The sequence below is a fragment of the Cynoglossus semilaevis genome, chromosome 4, assembly GCF_000523025.1.
Source record: "Cynoglossus semilaevis isolate Cse_v1.0 chromosome 4, Cse_v1.0, whole genome shotgun sequence".
NCBI lineage: Eukaryota > Metazoa > Chordata > Actinopteri > Pleuronectiformes > Cynoglossidae > Cynoglossus > Cynoglossus semilaevis.
This window is the reverse complement of record NC_024310.1, coordinates 18,207,020-18,230,168: the sequence shown is the minus strand read 5'-3', so window position 1 is coordinate 18,230,168 and position 23,149 is coordinate 18,207,020. Positions and strand designations below refer to the sequence as shown.

Below are 23,149 nucleotides of genomic sequence, written 5' to 3'. Positions count from 1 at the left end.
ATTGATCATGTTAATAAATTATGTTTAATATATTTGCTAACCCAAACACTGTTGGCAGATTGTCTTAGTGCTGTCTTTGTTCTCCCCTGTTGTTTGCCCTGTGATAAATGCCACCGTTGAAAACAACAAGCTTTTAGCGACATGTCAACAACGTGAGTGGCCCCTAGGTAAGAAGACCCCTCTGCTAATTGTGCTAAGTAAACACTTGTTATCTGTAAACAGTTTATTTAATCAGCAAGTTAAATTTACTTCAATAAACAAATCTTTTGTGGCTTAGACAGGGATTACTGAGGGTAAAGCAGAGTATGGGTGGCTGGCGGGGCAGGAGGGGGCTTTTGTGGAGGGAAAGGGGAGGAAAGGAGGGAGGCTGGGGAGAGATTTAAAAGAGTTCTGGCTTCTTGTTGAGCCCAGCTGGGCTTTGGGGCCTTTGGAGCACAATGACCTCAATGAGCTGCAGAACCAACTAACAAACTAATGGCCCGCCCTCTGCGAATCAGCTACCATGGACACACACACACACACACACGCACACCCACACACATATTAGGAAAGCAGAGAAGAGAGGAGCCAAATGAATGATTGATGGAAGAGCAATCTAAATCTGGATGCAAAAGAAGTTTATTGTATAGATTTAAGATTAGTCAATCTAATATTGTGTCATGGGATAAATTCCCATGTGCTTTAAAAATTTCCCAACTTTTAGTGGGACCGTGAGGGTAATTAATCACGCCATTAGCTGCTGAAACATGTGGGTTTTTTTTTTTTATTATCAGCAGAGGTTTTTATAGATGACACAGCAGTGTTACGTCTGCTGATCACCACCTAACCCCGCAGGAGGTTTGAAAAAAACAAACAAAAACAACAAATTGCACTTCATGGAAAAAAAGAGACAACACAAAAACATATCCATTTTGTATATGTTTGTCAGTACATTTAAATACACAACTGAGTCATAGTAACAGTACTTTAAGTGTAAAGTATTTTATATTCTTCTAAAACAGGTGAAGAGGAAATCCCTGTCAGCCAGTTAGTTTTGTAACATGTTCTAACGTTAGCCATTAGCTATGAAAGAATGATGGAGGTAAAAACTTCACAACTCTGTTTGTTTCGGTTGTTTTCTGCCTGTTTTAATTCTCGGACAAATAACAAGCACATTATGGTCCAGATGTGGTGTTGTTGTAGAGAAATGACGAGTGCTTAATCGCCAAGTACGACAACAAAGCCCATTGGTAGGTAGCCAGTTGCTAACTGCCACTTACCTTTGCTAGCAAACAACAAAAAAAAAAGTCCAACAACTGCGTCCCTCTGTGTCTGTCTCTGCTTTTATTTTAATATGTCACAAGTGAGACAAACGAAATCTCACCTTTAGGGCATCTAAGTCAACAGTTTAGTCATTGAGTGTGCAAATAACAGCACATGCCTCTTTGCCTTCTTCTGGAAAATTCTATGCAGTCATTCAAAGAGCTGGTGTAATATAAAGATATTCAAATATTTGCACTGCAGCAACACTATTTATATGAGTGTGTGCTCGAGTGGTACACACACACACACACACACACACACACAGGCACACAGACAGCGAGCGAAACTCATGATTAAGTGAAGTCATTCCATCACAGCCTCACACAGGCTTCTTCAGATAAGAGGCTACTATTACCAGTGAAATAATAAAAGGAGGGAGGAGAAGGAGCTGGGGGCACAGGGGGGTTGTGGACCTGATGAACATCTGCTCCTCTTTTCCTCCCCTTTCTACCCCCCCCCTCCCTTCTTTACCTCCTTCCTTATTCCACATTGTACCCCCCGACCAATCAGGTTGCTTGTGTATGCGTGTGCACATTTGTGCACGTTGGTTCCACAAATGGTCTTTGGGATTCGTGGATAGTTTGGTCATTTGGATTTAACGAATGAATGTTTGTTTTCATTCCAACCTATTATGGCTAGCGTCAAATCCAAAAACAATCAGCGCATCTTTTCTGCTGCTATGCTCTAGAATTCCTAGATTGATGAGCAAATTTAACAGCATTTGAAAAAAAAGCACAGATGATTAAACCACAAGAGAAAACACGATGGTAGATGTATTGTACAAAGGGTTGACTAGAACCTTATGAATAAACATGATTACTAGATTGACTGCACTGGAATTTTTCGTCCATACATACATATCAAATGGCACTTCGTCCTGTTTCTGTTTATCCATGCACGCACGCACGCTCTCTCACACACACACACACATCCAAAAATACTGCACAGTAGGGTTCTACTCACTGAACAAAGGTTATAACCCAACCTTTGGCCTCTGACATCAACCCTCCCCCTTCCCATTTCTTGCCCGTTGGAATTCACTCCTGTGGATTCAATTAGAAAGAAAGGCAGAGTGGAGCACAGGGGACACTGGAGGCTGAAACATAAGATAACAGTGACAAATGTCGGAGGAGACAGAGCGCAGCATTAGGACGGAGACAATGTTTCTGGGTGGAGAAAGTGGGTGAGAGTGGAGAGTGAAAACGTAGGGTCTTTGAAGACATTTGGCAAAACGACATCAGTTGTGTTTGTCATTTGTCCACACATACAGTTTTCCAAAAGGGGAAAGTACACATTTGACACAAATGTGTACTTCCCCCTTTAGAAAACTGATTCAAACTAGCTGGCTATCTGACTCATCTGTGCTTACCTCTCATTCAAAATAAAAAAACAAAACAATAAACAAACTAAATAAATACACTTTGGGGCAAGTCTTTAAAAATGCTTGGATCCACAACTAAAAAAAACAAAACAAAACAAATCACCCATTTATTTTCTATTTTTCTAAACTTACACGTGAATCTTAGCGACTTAGCAACCAAAGCCTATTGTTTAAGTCGAATTTCTCCACATGCAAAGCTCACGTAAACAAATAAAATAAATACAAGAAATATGAAATTTCAAATGTAAATAGACGGCACCACTCACCTCAGTGAACAATAAAATATGTCGACAGGTCATTTTATTGGACCCACGAAGGCATAAAAAGTAACTGCAAAGTATCTCGCATCATATTACTTCACGTGTCTTTACACAGAAGGGGTTTATCCTGCTTTATACTGCCCGCTGCTGGATAGAATAATCACTACACACGTAATTATTTCCCCCTAAGAGTTTAATGTTTCTAGTGCGTGATAGCCGCTATTTTAGCTTTGATAAAACACAATTGCACTGTTTTACAAAGGCCTTGACTGTGAGTCAAACATCTTTTTTCAGCGATGCACTGTTTTACAAGGGCCTTGACTGTGAGTCAAACATCTTTTCGAGAAAAATGTTTCAGATTTCATATTTTTAAATTAGCTTCGATTTATAGGACAAAAGATACGAGTTTGGAACGATATTTAACGGGATATTTAAATATCAATGAATGTAATAATTGAATTTCATATATTGGGGTTATTCAATGGAAATGGAAACCAAACCCAAACTCACAAACAGTGAATGCACATTACTAATATGCTTGCCATGATTACCAGTGAGAGGCGCTATTTTACCATTTCTCTTCAATGGCCTCCTCGGAAACCAAGTTTCACCCTGTAAATATTAGCTGTTTACGTCAAATGGAGTTGGACGGCAAAATAAACAAGTCATTTCCAGTCCATCCAGTGTTAAACTGTCAATTTTCCCTAAAAATGTACAGTATGTTCTTTTGAGAGGAACACTTCAAGACACACTCTAAGTCATTGTGGATTCCATTCACACGCAGCGTTGCATTCATGGTCAGTTTTATGTTGGAAATTTTGGATTACACACGAAACGTGATTCTCGGTTGGCCTTTGCACCTCTACAGTGAGCACTAGGCCCATTATTTATTTCCTTGAACAACACACACCTGTTTCTAGGTGGCGCAACACTTCCTGGAAAGGCTCTGAACTCACAACCAAACAAAACATGCCACTATTTCAAAACAGAGGGATTTTGTATATACACTACGTGATTGCAGTCTGTTTGTGGTAACTCTTCTTCAGAAAGTAAACATTGACATTGACTGTTTCTTTCTTTTATAAAAATGTTAAATATATTTTTTATTTTATCCAGTGAATGTGAAAAGGTCAAAGTGAACTACTTGTCATTGCAACCAAATGCGTTTTGAAATGGTTCAATTGCCATTCTATGTACACGTTAAGACAACATGTCTTTCTAAAAAACTCCACCAGCTTTGACAAGTTATTTTTTATTTTTTTTATTTTTGTCAAGCTGTTTTATTTGATCAGGGTTTTCCACCGTTTAAAAAAGAACAAGTTTGAATAGAACAAACTTATATACATATTTTAACCAAATTAAAATTAAAATCTGTTGTAATACTTGAAACCTAGCAAAACCAGTATTTGATAAAGATCCACCTTATCATTCTTCATTTCCCAAAACTGAAAGAACAATATGTATTTTACTTTATTTTACCCGGTACATTGGACACCCATCAGCATTTAACAAAAAACAAAATTTTCAATGAAAAAACACCACTTAGAAAAGTGTTGAGAATACGTTGAAAAACTGCCTCGCTATTTTTTTAAAGACTATAAGACTTAAAAAAAAAAAAAAAAATCTTGATACCTGTTTTCCTATATGGTGGCAAATATGTCCAACTTTCCCTCAAGCACCACTAGAGAGCGGAAGCGGACCACTGCTATTACCCGCATTGAAGAGCCATGGTTTTACCTTCACATCATTATAATTCTTTTCCTATCACGCAGTAAAATATATGGCTACCTTTAGCACAGAATAAAACACAAAGCTCTGTATAAACAGTGTAAACATACGGCCTGCTACGATGTATGTGGTTCTACGGTGTAAGCGGTTAGCATACCTGCCTTTTGGATCAAAGGAGTCAACTAAATGCATAAATGTAAATGTAGCACAGCTCCTGAAGACACTTAAAAAAACAGGTCAGATAATTCAGTGAAGGTTTTATGACTGTAAAAAATTCTGTTTTTTCACTTGTTTTTTTTGTTGTTTTGAGCCAACTAAGGGTCACGGGGAACTGTGTTGGAATACAATTATTTACTCTGGTCGTTTATAGAGCTGTTATTTGCCTGACGTGTTAAAGGTCCTAAGGATATTCTAGCAATGTTTTATGAACTCTCTATTTGTGTTTGGTGCGTTGCTTCTGGACAGCATGTTCCCTTGGCGCAGAAATATTTATGTTCAGATAATGAGGTCCCTTGTGAAGCCAAAAAGAATGACTCTCGAAATTCCTCCGGTGCTTATTTACAGTGGGTGGAGTGCTGTAAGAGCACTACAGTGCTGACAAAAAGTACAATTAGATCCTGAATGAGCAGTGGTAATTGTATGTGTTGTGTCAAGTATTTTTAAAAAGTGTGTTTTAAACTTTTACTTCGGTACATACATTGGACATTTGGTCACAATGGTGCCAGGTCGGCTCGAGTGTGCGTGACTTATCATTTTGGTTTGTCACAGTTCATTTGCAATTATTTGTTCTGACCACAATTATTTTGTGCGACAGTGACAATTGCCTTAATTGCACATAATGGGCGATGGAAGAATGTCGTAAATTCATTGTAATTGTCTTACCTCCTTTTCTCACCATTGTGTAACCACTCTTATTGGTTACCTGGCTGCCTTTGTGTAATTGCACTTGAACGAAGCTGCAGCGTTGGCCGGCAGTTAAAAGCTAGATCAATTTTAAAGTATGATGTTATTCCCAGGAATGGAATGAGCCTCAACGGCGGGTTGGTTTTTAGCCAGAAATAACTTGGACGAGATAAAAAAACAAATTATTTCTTATATGGTTTTTCAGAGGAGTGATGGTATGAAACGAAGCAGAAGCTAACTATCTCTCTGCGCTAAATGTCATGACTGGGATTTTCAGTCATTATTATTATTATTATCACAGAGTTTATCTTATCTGCATTTTTCTCTGCTTACGCACATGTGAGTCTTTGACCCCATCCCCACAGAGACACATGTTGGGCAGCAGTGGGACCGGCAGTTGTTTGCTGTTGGACGTCATGCTGCGTCTCCCTCAGGTCAAAAACCTCCATTTCACTCCCTCCACATTCCAACCTCTCCCCATTTCAGGCAGAAACCATTCATGGGGTAACTGGTGTGAGAAGAAGGTGTAATTATTTGACGATCAAATCTGTTGGCAGGAACAGAATATTGAATAATTACACCTTGATTCACTCCTCTGATGCTAACATAATTGTTGGGTTGATGCAGGTAGGAAGACGACAGAAGATAAAGTTAGTACAAGGACGCGCATAAACAACCACATAGCAATTACAAGTGTTGTTGTAGCTGTGAAGTTGGCAGAAACAAACGAACAAAAAAATATCCGAACGATTACTAACACCCGACACCATAAAGAAATCCAAACCTTGAATAATCATTGTCAAACTTCCTTTACTGTCTTTAAGGTCAGGAAACGAGTCGATGCATTCCTCCTCAGGAAAGTTAGCCAGCTCTGATGTTGTCCTACATTTCTTTGGCCTCATTTCGCTACATCTCTGTAGTGTTCTGGCGCCTCCCAGTGGAGGCTGGCACTCTTTGAATCCTTGTAGTAACCCAGTAGTTAATTATTTAAAAAACAACCCCGTCAAATCTGGAGTGCAGGCAGGCCGGTCAAACACAAGCATTTTATATTGGGATGTCTTCATAATGAAGACAGCGTTTGTCTGCTTAAAATATGTGATGGTTACGTATGAGAGAATACTTCATCCTTATGAAAGGACATGTCTCTCTGAATCCACATTCCATAATCCGCTGAATAGCAAAAAAAAAAAAAAACCCAAAACCTGGACTTGGACATGGACAAAAACACACTTGCAGTAATAGAGTGATCCCTGATCACTTGTTCTTCCCGTGTTTCGTCCTTGGAATTTTTGGCATTCATCTTTTCACCCAAACTGAGTCGGAGCAGCTGGATGTACAGATGTTTGCGTCAGAGTTCGACCCTGTCTGCACGCCGCTGAGCATACGCCAAAGGATGGGTCTCGGTCTGTAAATTCTCAGAGTCTGTCTGTTCAGCTGTATCTAAGCAACAGGTCATAATATTGATAAGTGTGTTTGATTAGAGGGTTATTGACGGATCTGGAGCCTCACATGAAGTGACATCTTCCACTTTCTCTTGTTTGAGTGGTATCCAGGAAACGTGTATAACCGCTCTCAGGCGGTGCGTTTACTAAGGTCTGCACGTACGTGTGCTGATACTTCTGTATGTACGACGTTCTGTGCCTCTGATGTCTATCTACGCCGCAGCACACGGCTTCCTCTGCTGACTTCCTCACAGTAGTTTCCATGTTTTGCAACACTGCTGCTGTGGATTACGGGATAAGCTCTGCTAAATTGTTTTGCAATATTTGCATCTCCTTTCCTGCCAGTATTGTGAAAAAACCCCCCAGAATGTATGGTTTGATTGGACCTGATATATGAAATATATATCAATCGCTGTGGTAGTTTTTCCTTCCAGTGCTCTGAGGTCACCTGTAGAGTCATCTGGAGTTCTCTGTTTATCCAGTTACATCCACTTCAATGGCTAGTATTTGCACCGAGTCATACTGAAGCACCTGGTCTCCCAAGTTATTTTTAACTTCAAAAATAATTACAATAATTTACAAGGCTGCCAGTAGAATAATTGGGTTGAAACCACACGCTTTAGTTTTTCCATCTTACTTTTCATGACGCATATTTTTATCAGGACGTAGATGGAGACCACAAAAACAAAAACAAAACAGAAATGCAATTTTCTACCATGAGCTAATAATGTAGTTTTAATACATTTTTGTCTCGACATCCTTAAAGAACCATTAGCGAAATTGACCTGTTGAAAAACGATTTCAATGAAACGTAACGCAACTGGAAGCTAAACAAAACTTGTGAAGTACGGATACCCAAGAGTGTCTCAACACTTTTGGACACATCTGTGACAAAACAGGAACATGAAATATATTTGTCATATATCATCCGAGATCCACAGCCCATGTGATGTTTTCTACATTGGAAGAATCCATCTTCCAGTAAAAAAGGTCACGATGAGTCACACCACTCAGTGTCAGTGTTAGTTTTTCTTCGACCAAAATTTTATTCAGGCCTAGTTGTCGTGGAGCTTCTTCTATTTCTGTAAACTGGAGGAGACGTGGGTGAGAGCCAATCAGCTATGTCAATTGATAGGAAGGCAGGACAAAAAAAAATAAAATAAAATAAAATAAAATAAAAAACAAAATCACACACACAAAAACATATTATTATATACTATATATAAAAATAAATATACATTAACAAAAAATTATATCATACATATTGTATATGTCTGTATGTGGTAAATGTGAATGTATATTTTGCAACCATTTTGTTGTAGCTTTCCTGCCTTCTAAGCAACACACATACAGTATATATGAGTATATGCTGTATTTATATGTTTGTTTATATATGTCTATATATATGCATATATATTTATATATGTATATATATATTTACACATGAATATACATATATATTTATATATGTATATATATATTTACGCATATATATATGTATACGAAGGCAGGGAATCTGTGTGTATATATTGTCGTCTGTTCTACTACCAAACAACATTATTGTGTGTGTACGTGTGTACGTGTGTCTGTATGTGGAGTAACAATTTATAAAATTCTACAAAGACAATAAATATAACACTTTTCTTTTGATTCAAGTACAGTATATTTAGATTTACTACAGTAGACAAAACAAAAAATAATTCCAATAGTTCATCAACCATTCGTCTCAAGTCAAATGAAACCACACGCATGTATAATGCAATTTTTGAATCAACTAGAATCTAGAGGAGAGAACAGCGAGGACACATTTCGATCCAGGCATGCTGTCTACAGTGAGAGCATCTCTAGGCGATCCGCTCTCAGACTACAGAGCAGCTCTCCACTGGAGGAGAATGTAAACATTATGTCATGATGAATGGTACATGTGACTGTTTGTAAAGCTGTGGTTAGAGCATTTATCCAGAGACAGAGCTCCATTCTCCTGAGAACAAACAGAAGGAGAGGAGACAAACACCTCAAGGTTCTAACCACCGTGAAAATCCCCAGCAGGTTTATAGTTCTGTCGTCAACCGCTGTTAATTAATACGCTGATGGGTGGATAGCCAAACTGTCTGCCCTGCGTCAAAGATCCCATGCTTCCTCTTTTTCACACACATCACTAGCTCTCAGCCGCCCGCCTCACTAAACGTGACATTTCCGAAAACACTCTTGCCATCTTCAGCGTGCTCAGCTTGTTTTCTAGCCATCCATAATTTCCTACTTGTGTGACTGCTGTGGCAGCGAGGTTTATTTGTGTGGTTTCTTGTGCTTGTACATGTCATCTGAGCAGCATGTGATGTATAGTGAATGACGAGAGAAAACTGTCATTAAAATGGACTAATGTGTGTAGGTGGGTGACAAGGAGAACATCTGGAGACGTGACGATGACGCACCACCATAAAAATGTAACTTGTGGCAACTGGGAGAACTTCCTTGATCTTCTTCTTCCTCTTCTCGTGTCTTTTACCCCTCTTCTCCTTAGTTCTGCTGCACTTTCCTCCGAGTTTCCATGACGCTTATTTTCATAAGAAAAACAAATTCTGCTGGTCTTTGCACTTCAAGTGTCAGTGTGGTATGCGTTCCTAGGTGGATTCTGTGTGCGTGTGTGGCAAGGGGCAACTGCCAAGGCTGAGCTTATGTATATCCACCATATCCATTCCCTGGCTTAAAATAATCAAATGAACACACACACACACACACACACACACACTTGTCTTTGGTTTGGGTTGTGTCCTTTAAAACAGGCAAACTGCATTCCTGAGCCCCTCAAATATAACACTGAACGTCAGCAATATATGTAGAATCCTTACTCCAAACTAAGTCTTCAACTTCAAAATCCAAAAGTCTAAATATTTTCTTTCTTTCTTTTTTTTTCTGTCCCCACAAGTACAGCTATACTATGCACACACACACACACACACACACACACACTATATTAACCACTTCTCTCTCAGCCCACCTGTTTAAACATAACAGTGTGTGTTTTGTGCTGACACTTTGTGTGTGTGTGCGCGTGTGTGTGTGTGTGTGCGCACACTTTCACACAGAGGCCTATTGTCCCCCAGAGTGAGATGTGTGTGGTGTGTCATGGACTGGCTCAGCAGCCACAGCCCTGCTGCTGCGGCTGCTGATTTTAGCTCAAGTCTTAAGACACTAACTCAACTAAAATAACACAATGCTGAGCGTGTAACACTGCTCCCCAAGCGGTCTGATGATCAGGACACGTCCAGTTTTATCTTGTAAGGCGAGCGAGTACAGTGTTTACAAAGGCTTGCTGTGACCGTTTCTTAAGGAAAAGTCACAAACATCAATATATATATATATATATATACATATATATATATATACATTTATATATCTGTGTCTGCGATGACATAAAGTCATGTTTGACAGGCTATTTAAAAAAAAAAACTGAAGTGTTTACACACTGTAAGTTACAGCCACAGGTGCTCGTAGCTTAGCGTACCCAGTTAGCACAACCGCTAAATGTACTGTTTTGCTCGTTTTTGTTCGAATAAAAGCTTTAAGCCTGATATGAGGCTAGATTTTTAGGTGAAACAAAGGTTTCCGGTGGAACTAGTGATTACCCATAATACTTGTTCCCAGACAATCACTCTTCGTTAACTGCTTTTGTCGCAGGTCTTCATAGGGTTAAATCTCTGTTGCGGAGGTTGTTTTATTTTTAAACACTAGCAGAATTAGTCTATAGGGAGAGAGATTATTTAGAACAATAAACAACAAAACATTTTCAGTCACAGACAAAATATATTAATAGAGTTATAAGCCAAAATATATGTCTGAAAACTAAGAAAATTAAGCTTAGTGGCAAATATTACATAAGTTACAGCCACAGGTGCTCGTAGCTTAGCATACCCAGTTAGCACAACCGCTAAATGTACTGTTTTGCTCGTTTTTGTTCAATAAAAGCTTTAAGCCTGATATGGACTCGTTCCCCGATAATCACTCTTCGTTAAGTGCTTTTGTCGCAGATCTTCACGGGTTAAATCTCTGTCGCAGAGGTTGTTTTTAAACACACATCGACAGGCAAATAACAAATTTGTATTGCCTAAGTATCGAGGCCAAAACATTTTCATAAAAATGTAAACATAGTGGGTGTGGGGTCGATTGTCTAATAAACATTGAAGACCCATGGTATTGCGTTCATTTTGAAAAACCAAATTTACTGATTTACTGACATGGATATTAAAAGTACTGCACGTTGTCACAGTATATGAAACCAATATGCTACTTAAGCATAACTTTAAATACTCAAGAATTACTAAATTGAGGCAGAAAATAACCTTTCGCCACTTCTTCACAAATTGGGCAATTTTTTTAACATCCTCCACATGTTGTCATGACAGTAGAACACAGAGAAGTAAAAAAGGGAAGGCAAAGCTGGCAACTTAAAAACCCCAAATATCACACAGCATGTTTTTATCTTTCTAATAAAACTCTGCTCTCTGATTGGTGTTGACGATACCAGTTACCATGAACATCGCGGCAGTTGCACAGTCGCAGTTAAAAACACACGGGTGCAGTGACATTAATTTTCAAAACATGAAAAAAAAAAGACTTAAAAACAGGAAGTGTGAGCCTAAAAAGAGAAGCATATACTTGCTCTTTGCATGAACAGGAAGCATGCAATGAACATGTATGGGCCGGCCCTATGAAAGATGAAGTTTTGATAGCTCAAACAGATGTGAAACTGCCAGAAGGGACTTTCTTTCACTGCCCAACGCTGTGACGCAACCAACTATATTAGGGACCTGGTCTATTTTAAAAAAAATCTGTACCTTGTTTTAAAACACATCCACTCAAACTCTGGTTAAATTCACAGGTCTTAATAGACTAGTTTTACAGGAAAGATAATAAAATAAGTTTGCCTTGAACATCAGTTTAAGGATGTGTGACATGACCTTTGAATGTTGTACGTCAACTTTGCGAAATACGTTTTTTTTATTCACTTCCTTAAGGACTCTGAGATATCTACACAATTTTGCCAACGAGGCAAGTGGAGTGGGAAAAAAAATGTACAAAAACTCCTTCGAGATCTGCCATAGCACTCAAATGAACTGTGAGACCTACAGACCTATTTTCTGCAACTCCAGTGTATAGTGTACCTACGTTTAAATAAATGAGGTCAAGACCACACAATTTGCAGTACTTAATAACCTGTTGGGTTTCATCCAAGCTGAACAGTGGTATTTAGGGTGCATTATGTCTTTGCTTTGTTTAATCTTATCTAGATGCATTTAGCACAGGGGGGAAGGAGGCCGCAATTATCGTGACACATATTACAACTTGCTGCCTTGGCAGTCACTGTCCTTGTATCTAACTCAAAATGATTGGCTATAATCACTATCATCATATTGTTTGACTTTCAGTCAAGAGAAATCACGCGTGAAATATCTATGCAATAAAGGTTTGTCTGATCAAATTAATAAAAAAAGATCAACTGCAGTTGTCTGAAAGTAGGTGCTGTACAGCCCCTAGGGGTCAAAGATGTATTGCAAGTGACGGGCTGTAAAAAGTTAGATCTAATCTGTCCAATATTTTAATTTTTACATATATATATATATATATATATATATGTATATATATATAAAATGAAATATCAGGCACTTATACTGTTGACTATAATAATACTATTTATTATTATTATTGTTTACCCTGTATATTTTTTTAGCATTGAAATTGTTAGCAATTTGCAACAAACATTAGCTGTACTTTCTGTACTGTGTTGTCCCTGATAAATACATTAAAAATATATTGAGGAGTATATTGTATAATTCATTTTTTCAAGTTTTTACATTTATGTTTAAAAAAATTGCAATTGTCAGAAAAAGCTTTTTAGAGCAATGTTCTCTGTTGAGCTTGGTTAAAAATGGTGGTTTTAAAATCAAAAACACAAATATATATCAACCTGTGTATTATTTAAATATATCAAGGTACTTTACCCAGTGAAATACCAACTCACTTTTATTGGTCCCTGCCCTGGAAAACGTTAAAGACACCTGGCATAACAGAGTAATGGCAGGGACTTTCACAGGTCTGCTGTTTTTTTAGATGGTGGTGAATCACACTTGTAGCACTTCTGTGAGTAGCCAGTGAAAGTAAAAGTTTAAACAGGGAGCGTTGAGTGAAAGGAAAAGCTTAGATTTCACAGCAAGAGGGGATTGTTAGGGAATTTCTTTTGGTATTCTTTCGTATGAAGTGTATTCCCGCCCTTCCTGCATCGTCTCCTCCTCCTTCTCTTCCTGCTCCGATTTCCCCCAGCGCGTCCCAAGTTTTTTGCGTCACAGTGTCGTTGTTGGACAAAACGAGGGCAACAGCAAGAGGAGGAGGAGGAGCAGGCAGAGGAGGACGAGGGGTGGATTAGGCTCTGTGGCTGAGGAATGTGCCAGAGAGGGAGAACATGGCTATAAAAGGAAAGCACTTCCACCCTGCTGCTGTGATATCACTCCTCAAACATTTCCTTCCTCCTTTTCTCTTGACTTACTGACGTTGCTGTTTCTTCGAATTTCTATGGAGCCTCGCACACTTAAGCAAAATATACGGGAAATTGTTGATAGAAAAGAAGTGTTTGCTTTTGAACCCAGATGGGGAAAAAAAAACTCTTTCTGTTTACAGAAACTGGTTATGACCCAGGGTTTTGTAGGCAGCACTTCTTCAGGTGAACCTTAGTTTAGTTCATGCTTTTTCAACGTCAGCCTGTTGACGTTTGTAACTCACTTGAGCAACACACGGTTACCATTTTAGTGGACAAACTTTATTGTACCTGGTTTTGTCAGATATAAACTGTGAAAGTACTCACATAAACGCTATCCTGGCATGACCCATATGAGTGTCTGCATAAATAACACAACATCGACGACTGGGCGCATTATGGCCTATAACAGGGGTGGTCAAACTTTTTGACGCGCGGGCCACAATTGTCCTAAAATTTAACAGGGGGGCCAGGTCAGGAGCAGAGAGATGGAGTGAACTAAGATAAATGACATGTAAAAATCATGTATAAAGGTTAAAATCTGTTGGGGAAATACTGACATTGAACTGGAAAGTTATAATAGAAATTAATAATATAATCTGGACAAGTTTGATGGGCCAGATTAAAAAGCCAAATCCAGCCCCCGGGCCATAGTTTGCCCATGTGTTGTCACGTGCGGGCAACGACAGGAAGTAGGCAGAACCCAAGTGCAGTACTGGTGCAGGTAGTTTTATTAACAAAGTCCAAATTAACGAAACACGAAGAACTACCAGGCATGGAATTCTCTTTGTAAGACGGATCACGAGGAGACACAGAATAGGAAACTCACGAACACGAATAGCCTGACAGAACAACCTGAACAATGATCCAACTACAATGATCAACCAGGACAGAGTGAGGGAGAGGAGTATATATACACAGGAAGCACCAGGTGACACAAGTGAAGCTAATTACCAACAGGTGAGTTTGTGATTACAAAGATTACCCCACAAAGCAGACAACAGGAAACAGGAAACAGACAGACATGACATGTGTGGCCTGTAATGTTTTGCCTGTAGAACGTGGGCATCACTTACATCATCTGACACCATGTGTTCCGCCGTGCATGAAGAGTTGCCACGTCGTGCGCAAGTTAGGTATAAAGAGGCAAATGACACCACGTCATAATCATGATCGGTTGTCTGTTTATTTATTTATTTATTTTTCTCTCCACATCTACAACTACGACCAATAGCTCATTATTGTGCGGCCCCGTTTCACATTTAGAGTTACCATATTTAGTTTAGTGCAAAGTATCACGGGAAAAACCATAATGTCAACAAGTTAGGACAATAAGTCATTGGAAGTGAAAATGACAAACGCCCAATTGTGTCAAATATGTTTCTCAGGTTCCTGTGAATACATTAACTTCAGCTCAAGGTCACTTTAAACTTCAAGTGAGTCTCACCTGAAAGAAATCAAGTGACCTTCATGTTGTGTTCGATTTATAAGTTAAAAGAAAAAGGGACATTTCCCATCATACTATTCTGTAAAAGCACAGTTACATAACAAATGGCGTCACTCAGTGAATGACGGAGGATCGGAGGTAAACCATTGCTTAACTGAAGTGCTTAATCTTCAGGTTGTGACAGACGCGGAGGAGGAAGAGTGGGGGCGGGGGCCGGGTGTTTGGTCGTTGAGAGATAGAAAAAAAAAAAAAATCAAACTGAAACCATGCTGTCATTGATTATGGTGCACAGTGGAACCTAACGCTAGCACCAGCACAGGGGGATTGGCACAAGTTGGGATTTGAATGTTATTTCTTCATCAGACAATCCTATGGTGGCCCTGAAGGTCAAAACAAAACATTTCAAAGAACACCAGGACCAATACAGGAAAAAAACAGAAAAGAAAACCAGCAACATTTTCACTTTTCTGAAATGTTGTGTTTTCTGAAAGCTCCTTGTGTTTTGACCTTCAGGGCCACCGTACAAAACAAACCCTCTTCTTTAATGTAAATACTAAATGTTTCACCGGTCAACCGTCAGCTGCAGTGGCGGACTTTGAATTTATTTGTCATTAAAATATCTTTCTGTTTCACTGCTCCTCGTTTCATAATTTTGTCGATGTACATCGCAAAGAATTCAACTGTACCTTTAAGGTGTGTGTACGTGCGTCCCTGTGTGTGTGTGCTTATTTAGTCAGGTGACATGAGCTAATGTAATGTTTTCTTTACAGCAGCAACAGTTGATCATTAACAGCTGCACAGAAAGCAGTGACCAATGTTCAGTCATGTGTAAAGATTAACCTTTCCTGTTAACGTTAAGGATTTACGAAGGGATATAAGAGCAAACCTTAAAAAAACAAAACAAACAAAACAAAAAAAAAAAAAAAAAAAAAAAAAACAGAACTGAGAGGTTAATGTCTGTGAACACCCAAAGACAAACCTATCCCTTTTTTTTTTATCTGGGCTGTTTACACTTTGTGGTCATTGTCCATTGCCATAGCAACACATCCTGCTCTTGCTCCCATAAGGAAACGAGGTTAAAGACACAATGCACAGTGGAAGTTTCAACAGAGACAGAATAAGTACTGCACTGTTTTAGACTCTTGACTACAGCAGCTATTTTTGTATTTGGTGATAGAGACACTCTGTCAAGTGGAAACTAAAACAAAAAAGGCTTCCTCATCCTCAGGGGCAATATTCGTCTGCATTTGCATCGGAGGGTAGTTGAAGTCTAACGAGAGACTAAATGTCGTGGTAAAAGCTGGAATTTCAAAAAATTCCTAGTCCTGATACAAAAACCGATAAATGTTTCCCTCCAACTTCAGGCCCCTAGCAATGACAAACCAGTGTTACAAACCACTGGGACGGGGACACATTTGGTTATAGGGCCTGCAGAAAAAAACAAACAAACAAAAAAAAAAAAAAAAAAAAAAAACAAAAAACAAAAAAAACTGTTTATTAAGTCACCCCTCTTTTCAGCTTTTGACTCATTTTTTGTCACAATTCTTTTCATGGAAAAAGCCCTCAAGCATACATTACATAACACATATTCTTGAGGAAAAATAAGCATTAAAAGAAAATACAGAGTCAAAAAATGCCTTAAAGTGCTTAATGTAAAATAAATATCTTTCAATGTGTATATTATATTTATTGTATTATTTAATAATTAAATAGTATATGATGGACTTTTTGTTATATGTTAACCTCCCCCTCAAACACAAACCCCTACTGCTGGTCCGTGGTGCGGAAAATGTTTCGGTATCAGAGTGTTAGGGTATGAAAAAAATATTTTGGTTCAAATGTTTTTTTTTACTGTTTATTAAGTCACCTGGCATTTGTGGTTTAGAAATCTAAACAAAATTTACAATGTATAGAAGAATAAATTCATCTTTCATTTCGTTTGTTAAATATATTTTGGCAGAGGATTTATTTTATTGGATTGTCTCTTTTTTTTTAAAGTGGACAATATTTTTACAATCAAACTAGAGGTGTAAAGCTGAATCAACTGTGTCCATGACGTGGCCCTCATCAACTGCAGAGGCTTCGACTCTTATTCTCCCCTGTGGTTTGTGGGTTTTCTCTAGCCATTCTTTTGGTCAAGTCAGGTGTTCAATATCTCACAAACTTCAATATCTGACATGTCACTTTTCCAATTTTGAACATCCTAGGTTCAGGAGAAGTATGTAGACGTTGACATTTACCCATATACAAAACCCTTTTATAATATACTGTATGTTTTTCTTTTTCCTCTTAATGTGAAAAAAAACAAAAATCGTGTTGCATATTTTTACACAGCACATTGGTAATTTTACAATTTGGCAGCTGCAATAATTGTTAAAATACTATTGCACATTACTGGAATATCATGACAACATTTTTTTGGTTTCCATTGGTTTCTGGGTAAACACTAGCCTTTACTGTCAAAGGTGTTTTTTTTTTCTCCCTAGTTTTATTTGAACAGATTGCAGCTTTGCCTGTTTTGAGAACTTTGTCTGAGGGGGCGGTGTAGTGGTTAGTGGTTGTTCAACACAAGATCCCTCTCTGGGAATATAAAAAGGAAATTGCAACACGAACTTCTGCTCTGCTTGCAAAAGCGCTTATACAACCTAGACTCCCTAAAACAGCTGCAAGGGGAAAGTAGTGAGGGGATAATCCACAGTCCTAAACTTCAAAGGGGAGTCGGTGATCAATGCAATGGCTTTAAAAAGTTACAAGATATATAGAGATATATATCTCAGTGCGCCTGATCTGTGACCTTCAAAATATATAGTTGCACTAGTCTTGTTCGGATACTGGTTTTAACCAAATAGTGTAGTAGTAGTATTTGTGTATTCCAAAACTGCACATCAAACAGGAAAAACTTGAAGCAAGTTTAAACTTCAAGTCAAGCCAAACGGAAACTTCAGTGTTCCCTCTCTATATCACGGTTCTCCTTTCACTCCCTCTATACATCGTGATTTTTTTTTTCGCGAAATTTTCACTGTATCGCAAAATATAACAAAAAACAAACTAAAAAAACATTGTAAAATAATTATAGATACGAAAGTTTTGTCTTTAAAAATGTGGACTAAGGTTCTGAAACTGAGATAAGCGCATTTGCGAACGATCGCTGGAAGCTCTGTTTACTTAGACGAGATGGTACACAGCATACTATGGGCTAATACAGTAATTTTAAAACGGCTCCAAACTGATGTTGAATAAACTACATATAAGGACAGTGAGACACTGAACTCCAAACTAAAAAAAAAACACATACTGACAGATCAGTACGCAGGTGGTTGTGGTTAAAAGCCGTTATGAAGTAACAGTTTGTTGGTTAGGTCTGCTGAGCACAAGTAGGAGAATTTCACGTAGTACGGGACCCAGTACTGTACACAATACTGCAACGCAATCAATCTCGATCACCTTTTCAGATGCAGTGATAACATTCATCCAGCTTATTTTGCTGCTGCACATACGCACACAATAACTCTGTGCTGCACTTTACTGCTCCCAGGGAGTGGTGGGGTTTTGAGGGCGTGCTAAAAAGGCCACAGCCCTACAGGAAATAGGATTCAAACTCTGAAGTTAATGCTAAAACGAGAGAGTAAAATGAATTAATTGATTGAAACTTCAATTTTGGACACAAGAAGTAACTGTAGAAAAATAAGAAAATATCTTAATGCCCTAAATACAAATATGACATCAATGGGTAAAGACAACTGTGCCGAATTTAACGTGTGCCCTGCTTCGTCTAATTCCAATATAAAAGCAATATTTACAAAAGTGAACATTGAAACGTTCTTTTATACGCAGGCTGGCTTTTCTCTGAACCTTCTGAGTCACTTAGCCTCAGACGTACAGCTTTGGCTACATCTGATCTGAGACCAGCATTGAAAACATGACATCCAGTACCTGGAAATCAAAAGGTGTACAAAGGTGTGTGTGGTTTCAATACACCACTGTATACACAACAGGGGCCAATGTATGTCAGCAAACAGACAAACAGAGGAGGACATGAGCCAGTTAATCATTGTCCTCCCTCTCTTCATCCTACTGTGGAATACATTCATTATAGAAGGAAAATTCCGCATCTCTGCCTTATAGCACAGAACTCCTGCCTTCAACGGAGTCTTAATGTGAATTTGTATTGCAATAACATCAGCCTTTAATTAAAAAAAAATGGTTTCATTACTGAATCCAAGTCTAAATACTGTTATCTTTACTGGTTGTGATAAAGAATCATAAGTACTTTATGTAATGTACTACCTTCAGTCCTCAACCATGTAACCAGTATTTCTCCAGTTAATAACCACAATTCTGTGGGCTGATGAATATACAGTATATATATATATGTATATATATGTGTGTGCATGTGCTGATGAATATACCGTATATATATATATATATATATAAATGCAATTAATCAAGTATATATATACATATATCTTGTGGCTCTTAGTTAAGTACATTTAGGAGGAGTTTAACTGTGCTTCTAGTCAGTATTGCTGATATCAGCATGTCAGTTGACATCTACAGCTATTTTTCTGTGTGCGTCACTCACGAGTCTCACTCAGTTCAGACAGTGACGAATGTTTGCGCGAAAGCACAAAGTCAGTTGAGTGCTATTAATAACCGATAAGAAGTGAATAGCAAAGTGAACAAAGGTAAAAAAAAAAAAAAAAAAGACAGCATTTTTTTTATACATTCATAAATTTATTTTGTCCCTTTAAGGCAATTAAAAATATAGGATTCTCTTTTTAACTGCTTTTTTTTTTATACCTCACATTGGCATTTCACAGACTTTGAAATATTTTTTTTCTCCATAAATAAAGTACAAAATACAATTTTTTTCATTAAACACAAATAAATATCATAATAAATATATTAGTTTTAAGTTAAACAACACAAGGCAACCATTAACCAAAAGGAATACTGTGGTGTTAAAGTCCCTGAACCAGGTTTTTGTCTTTAAACAAACAGAAGACAGGGTGCAAAATTTTCAAATCAGCATTAAGAATGTTTTGAGAAAAATATCTGATAAAGTGAGTCGAGATACAGATACAGGTTCACTGACATAGGCTGCATTTGATCATTCAGCATCCTGAAACGTATTTATGTGTGCACCCAGGATTCAGAAAAGTAAATGGTTACACACACACACACCCACACAATTGAATACACAGACAAACACACATAAAGCAGAGTGAAGTCTGAAGCTTTGGTAGAATGCTACTGGGAGACTTTTGACAGTTGCTCCCATTTCAATCAGCTGTAAAGTGCATATCAAAGATAAACTGGGATCAATGACGTGTCAGGTCTCAGTGATTAAGGCTACTATATCAGACAGACATGTTTATGGCACTGAGACGGAATAAGCCAATATGGCAAGAAGAATCTTTAAAAGGCACTGCTACACTGATACAACACTAAGAATTATTGATTTGTTTTTTAAACCAGACTGTTTACTGGTTCTGTCGAACCCTGCAGAAGAGCTAGCTCTCATGGAAGACCAAATATGAAGGTCTATAAGGCTACATAATCATTGCAAGTACAAAAATAAGTGTTTGATAATAATAGGTCACATTCTTTTGTTTAAAAATCATAAATTATAATTTTATCTAAAGCCGGCATGTCCAGATCAGTAATGGTTCTGAATAACGTAAAAAAAAACAAAACAAAAACAGATTCTCTTAGTCAGACAGAGATAGGCGTTCAAACACAGTGAGCCTCTTGCCGGACAATCCATCAAACGTTGGAGACTCCGTTCCACTGGATCCCCCACTGGAGCTGCTGTAGCTGTCTTCCAGGGAGTCTTCAGAGGAGAAACGCTGCAGTACAGCAGGCTTCATGAATCCCCCATGGCCTCCAGAACCAGGGAAAAGCATGTTGCCGTCCTGGTGGTGGTGAACTTCGGCCTCCATGCTGGCAAAGGCTCTGCTGTTGTTGCTGTTGAAGTTATTTCCATGGCCACACACACAGCGTGAGGCCTTTGGCTCTAGGATGAGTGGAATGTTGTGGATGTCTCCAGCACTAACGCGGTTCTGACGTTCGCCAAACTGGAATGCTACAGCCTCACGGTGTTGGGAGTCAGTAAACACTGGGGAAAGGAGGTCAGCAGGGGGTGGGGAAACGGAGGGAGCACGGCTAAACCCCAAGTTGGGATCGTTGAAGGAGGAATGGAATGATGGAGGAGATGCACTGCGGGAAGATCCCGGGAACCCAGCAAAGCTAACACACTGGCGAAGTTGATGGCGTGGATTCCCACCACTCAGATCAGTGGAATTTGGCTGGTGCTGATCAGAGAATTTGGGCAACGCACCACCACTTATTTTCTCCTCATGGATGAAGTGGCAACGTGCGCCATATGGGCAGTAACCGAAGTTGTAGAAGGTTCTGCAGGGCTCCGTCTTATATTTCGGGTGCCTGTATACTCCTCTCAGCTCTGCCTCTCCATGGGCAAACTGGCACTTACTGCCATATTTGCAGCTGCCGGTCTCCTGGAAGCCACGGCAGAGCTCAGTCTTGTAACGGTTAGAGGCCAGCATTGGTGGAACCTGCGCTTGGAGGGAAGATGAGGGCGGAAAACCTGGTGGAGGAGCAACAGTGGTGGCAGGACCTGAGGGGAAGGACTCCAGGTTCTTCATCTGTCCAAATGACGAGAGCAGGTTGCTGCTAGTCTCTGTCAGGCTCATAGAACGATCAGGTCTAAATGGGAGCTGCTTGGTTCTGGAGACAGGGGCCTGGCTCCAGATACTGGATGGCCAGAAAGGGCTGCTGTTTTCATCATTGTTGACTTGCTCCTTACTCAAACTCTGGTTCAGGGATTCAACCGGGGGTAAGGGAGAGAAAAGGGAGGGCGACCGGTTTAGCCGAGTACAGCCTGGACCCTGAGGGTGAGGCTTGGACAGGAGTAAATCATCGTCCATGGACTGTTTCAAAATGTTCTGTTAGATAGAAACGAAAGGAATACTAATGAGAACAATATAAAGTAAAAATGATAGTCAAACAAAACAACAACACTAACCCGCTCATTTTTACAAACAAAATACACCAATGCTGCGAAAAAAAACACTTGCGTCATAACCGTATTTTAGTAAACATTTGTGTAGTGCGAATAGCCAATAACTATTTGAACAACAGTCCGTAGTAAACAAAAGTTACGGCTCACCGAGTGTCCGACACCATAAAGCGTTCACCCTGACAACAACATTAAAAAAACACAGCACAAACTTGGGCTTACCTTCGTGAAAATGCTGTCGAGCATATCGGACATACTGTACGTCTTAGACGAAAATAAATAAATAAAAGCAGAAGCCTGAGCTTTGGTCCACCGCAAACGTCTTTGCTCTTCTCTCTTTAACGTTCCCGTCCAAACTAGCTGGCTTTTCTTCACGTAACGCCGTGAGGCTCTTTATATATACTTTCCATTCGCTAGATTCCGGCACGACCCGCCCACTTCTCAGGTTTCACGCTGGGGGGGGGGGGGGGGGGGGGGGGAAAGAAAAAAAAAAAAAAAAAAAAAAAAAAAAAAAAAAAAAAAATTGACTTGTTTCAAGTATTTTCAGTTACGTCACTACACGTGTATGTTTTCAGTTAACGGTACACTTCTATTGAGCACAAAACGACGTTGATTATAATTAATGATTTTAGTGTCTGTTTTCCAAATGTAAAGTTGTAAATTGTTTTTCTTCCTAAATGGGAAACGAAGTATGTATAATAAGCAGAAACACAAATTAATATTTTTTTCCTTTCGACATGTATGGGGACACGTAGCCTTATGTTTACAGTATATACATGGCCATAATGACTAATGCTTTGCTTTCTGGAAGTTATGCTAATCACATGCTCCTGAACATACAGTAACTGTTGTTTCGGACTGTTTTAACCCATAGAAAAATGAGAAATGTCGTCACCTCAGTGTTTACAAGAATGTATGTTTAAATACCACCCCCTCAGTGCTTCAGTTTACTGTGTAATAACATGGTATCTCCCACAATGTGAACAATCTAAAGCTTCCTGTTGATCAGTCCATTATATTAGTCAAAGAATATGATAGAAAGATATCAGGTTTAACAACCAAACAACTTCCCGTGTTTAAAATATACAAGACTTTTCTGGGAAATATAGAAAATATGT

The 23,149-nt window shown here is 38.8% G+C and overlaps 1 protein-coding gene across 1 annotated transcript; it reads right to left on the bottom strand.

The window, feature by feature from the left end:
• Positions 1-19,704: 19,704 nt before the first annotated feature.
• LOC103378514 (mRNA decay activator protein ZFP36L2) lies at positions 19,705-22,414 on the bottom strand. Its single transcript, XM_008309768.3, has 2 exons — positions 22,254-22,414; positions 19,705-21,957 (listed from the first exon to the last, which is right to left on the bottom strand). The coding sequence occupies exons 1-2, from the start codon at positions 22,284-22,286 to the stop codon at positions 20,704-20,706; spliced, it is 1,287 nt and encodes a 428-aa protein (XP_008307990.1). The 5' UTR covers positions 22,287-22,414; the 3' UTR covers positions 19,705-20,703.
• Positions 22,415-23,149: the final 735 nt, after the last annotated feature.

Bases quoted from the DNA above. Each gene is read 5' to 3' on its own strand.
- LOC103378514 (XM_008309768.3), bottom strand. From the start codon at position 22,286: ATGTCCGATATGCTCGACAGCATTTTCACGAAG. The intron at 21,958-22,253 runs GTAAGCCCAAGT...TCTATCTAACAG, and splicing joins TCGACAGCATTTTCACGAAG to AACATTTTGAAACAGTCCAT.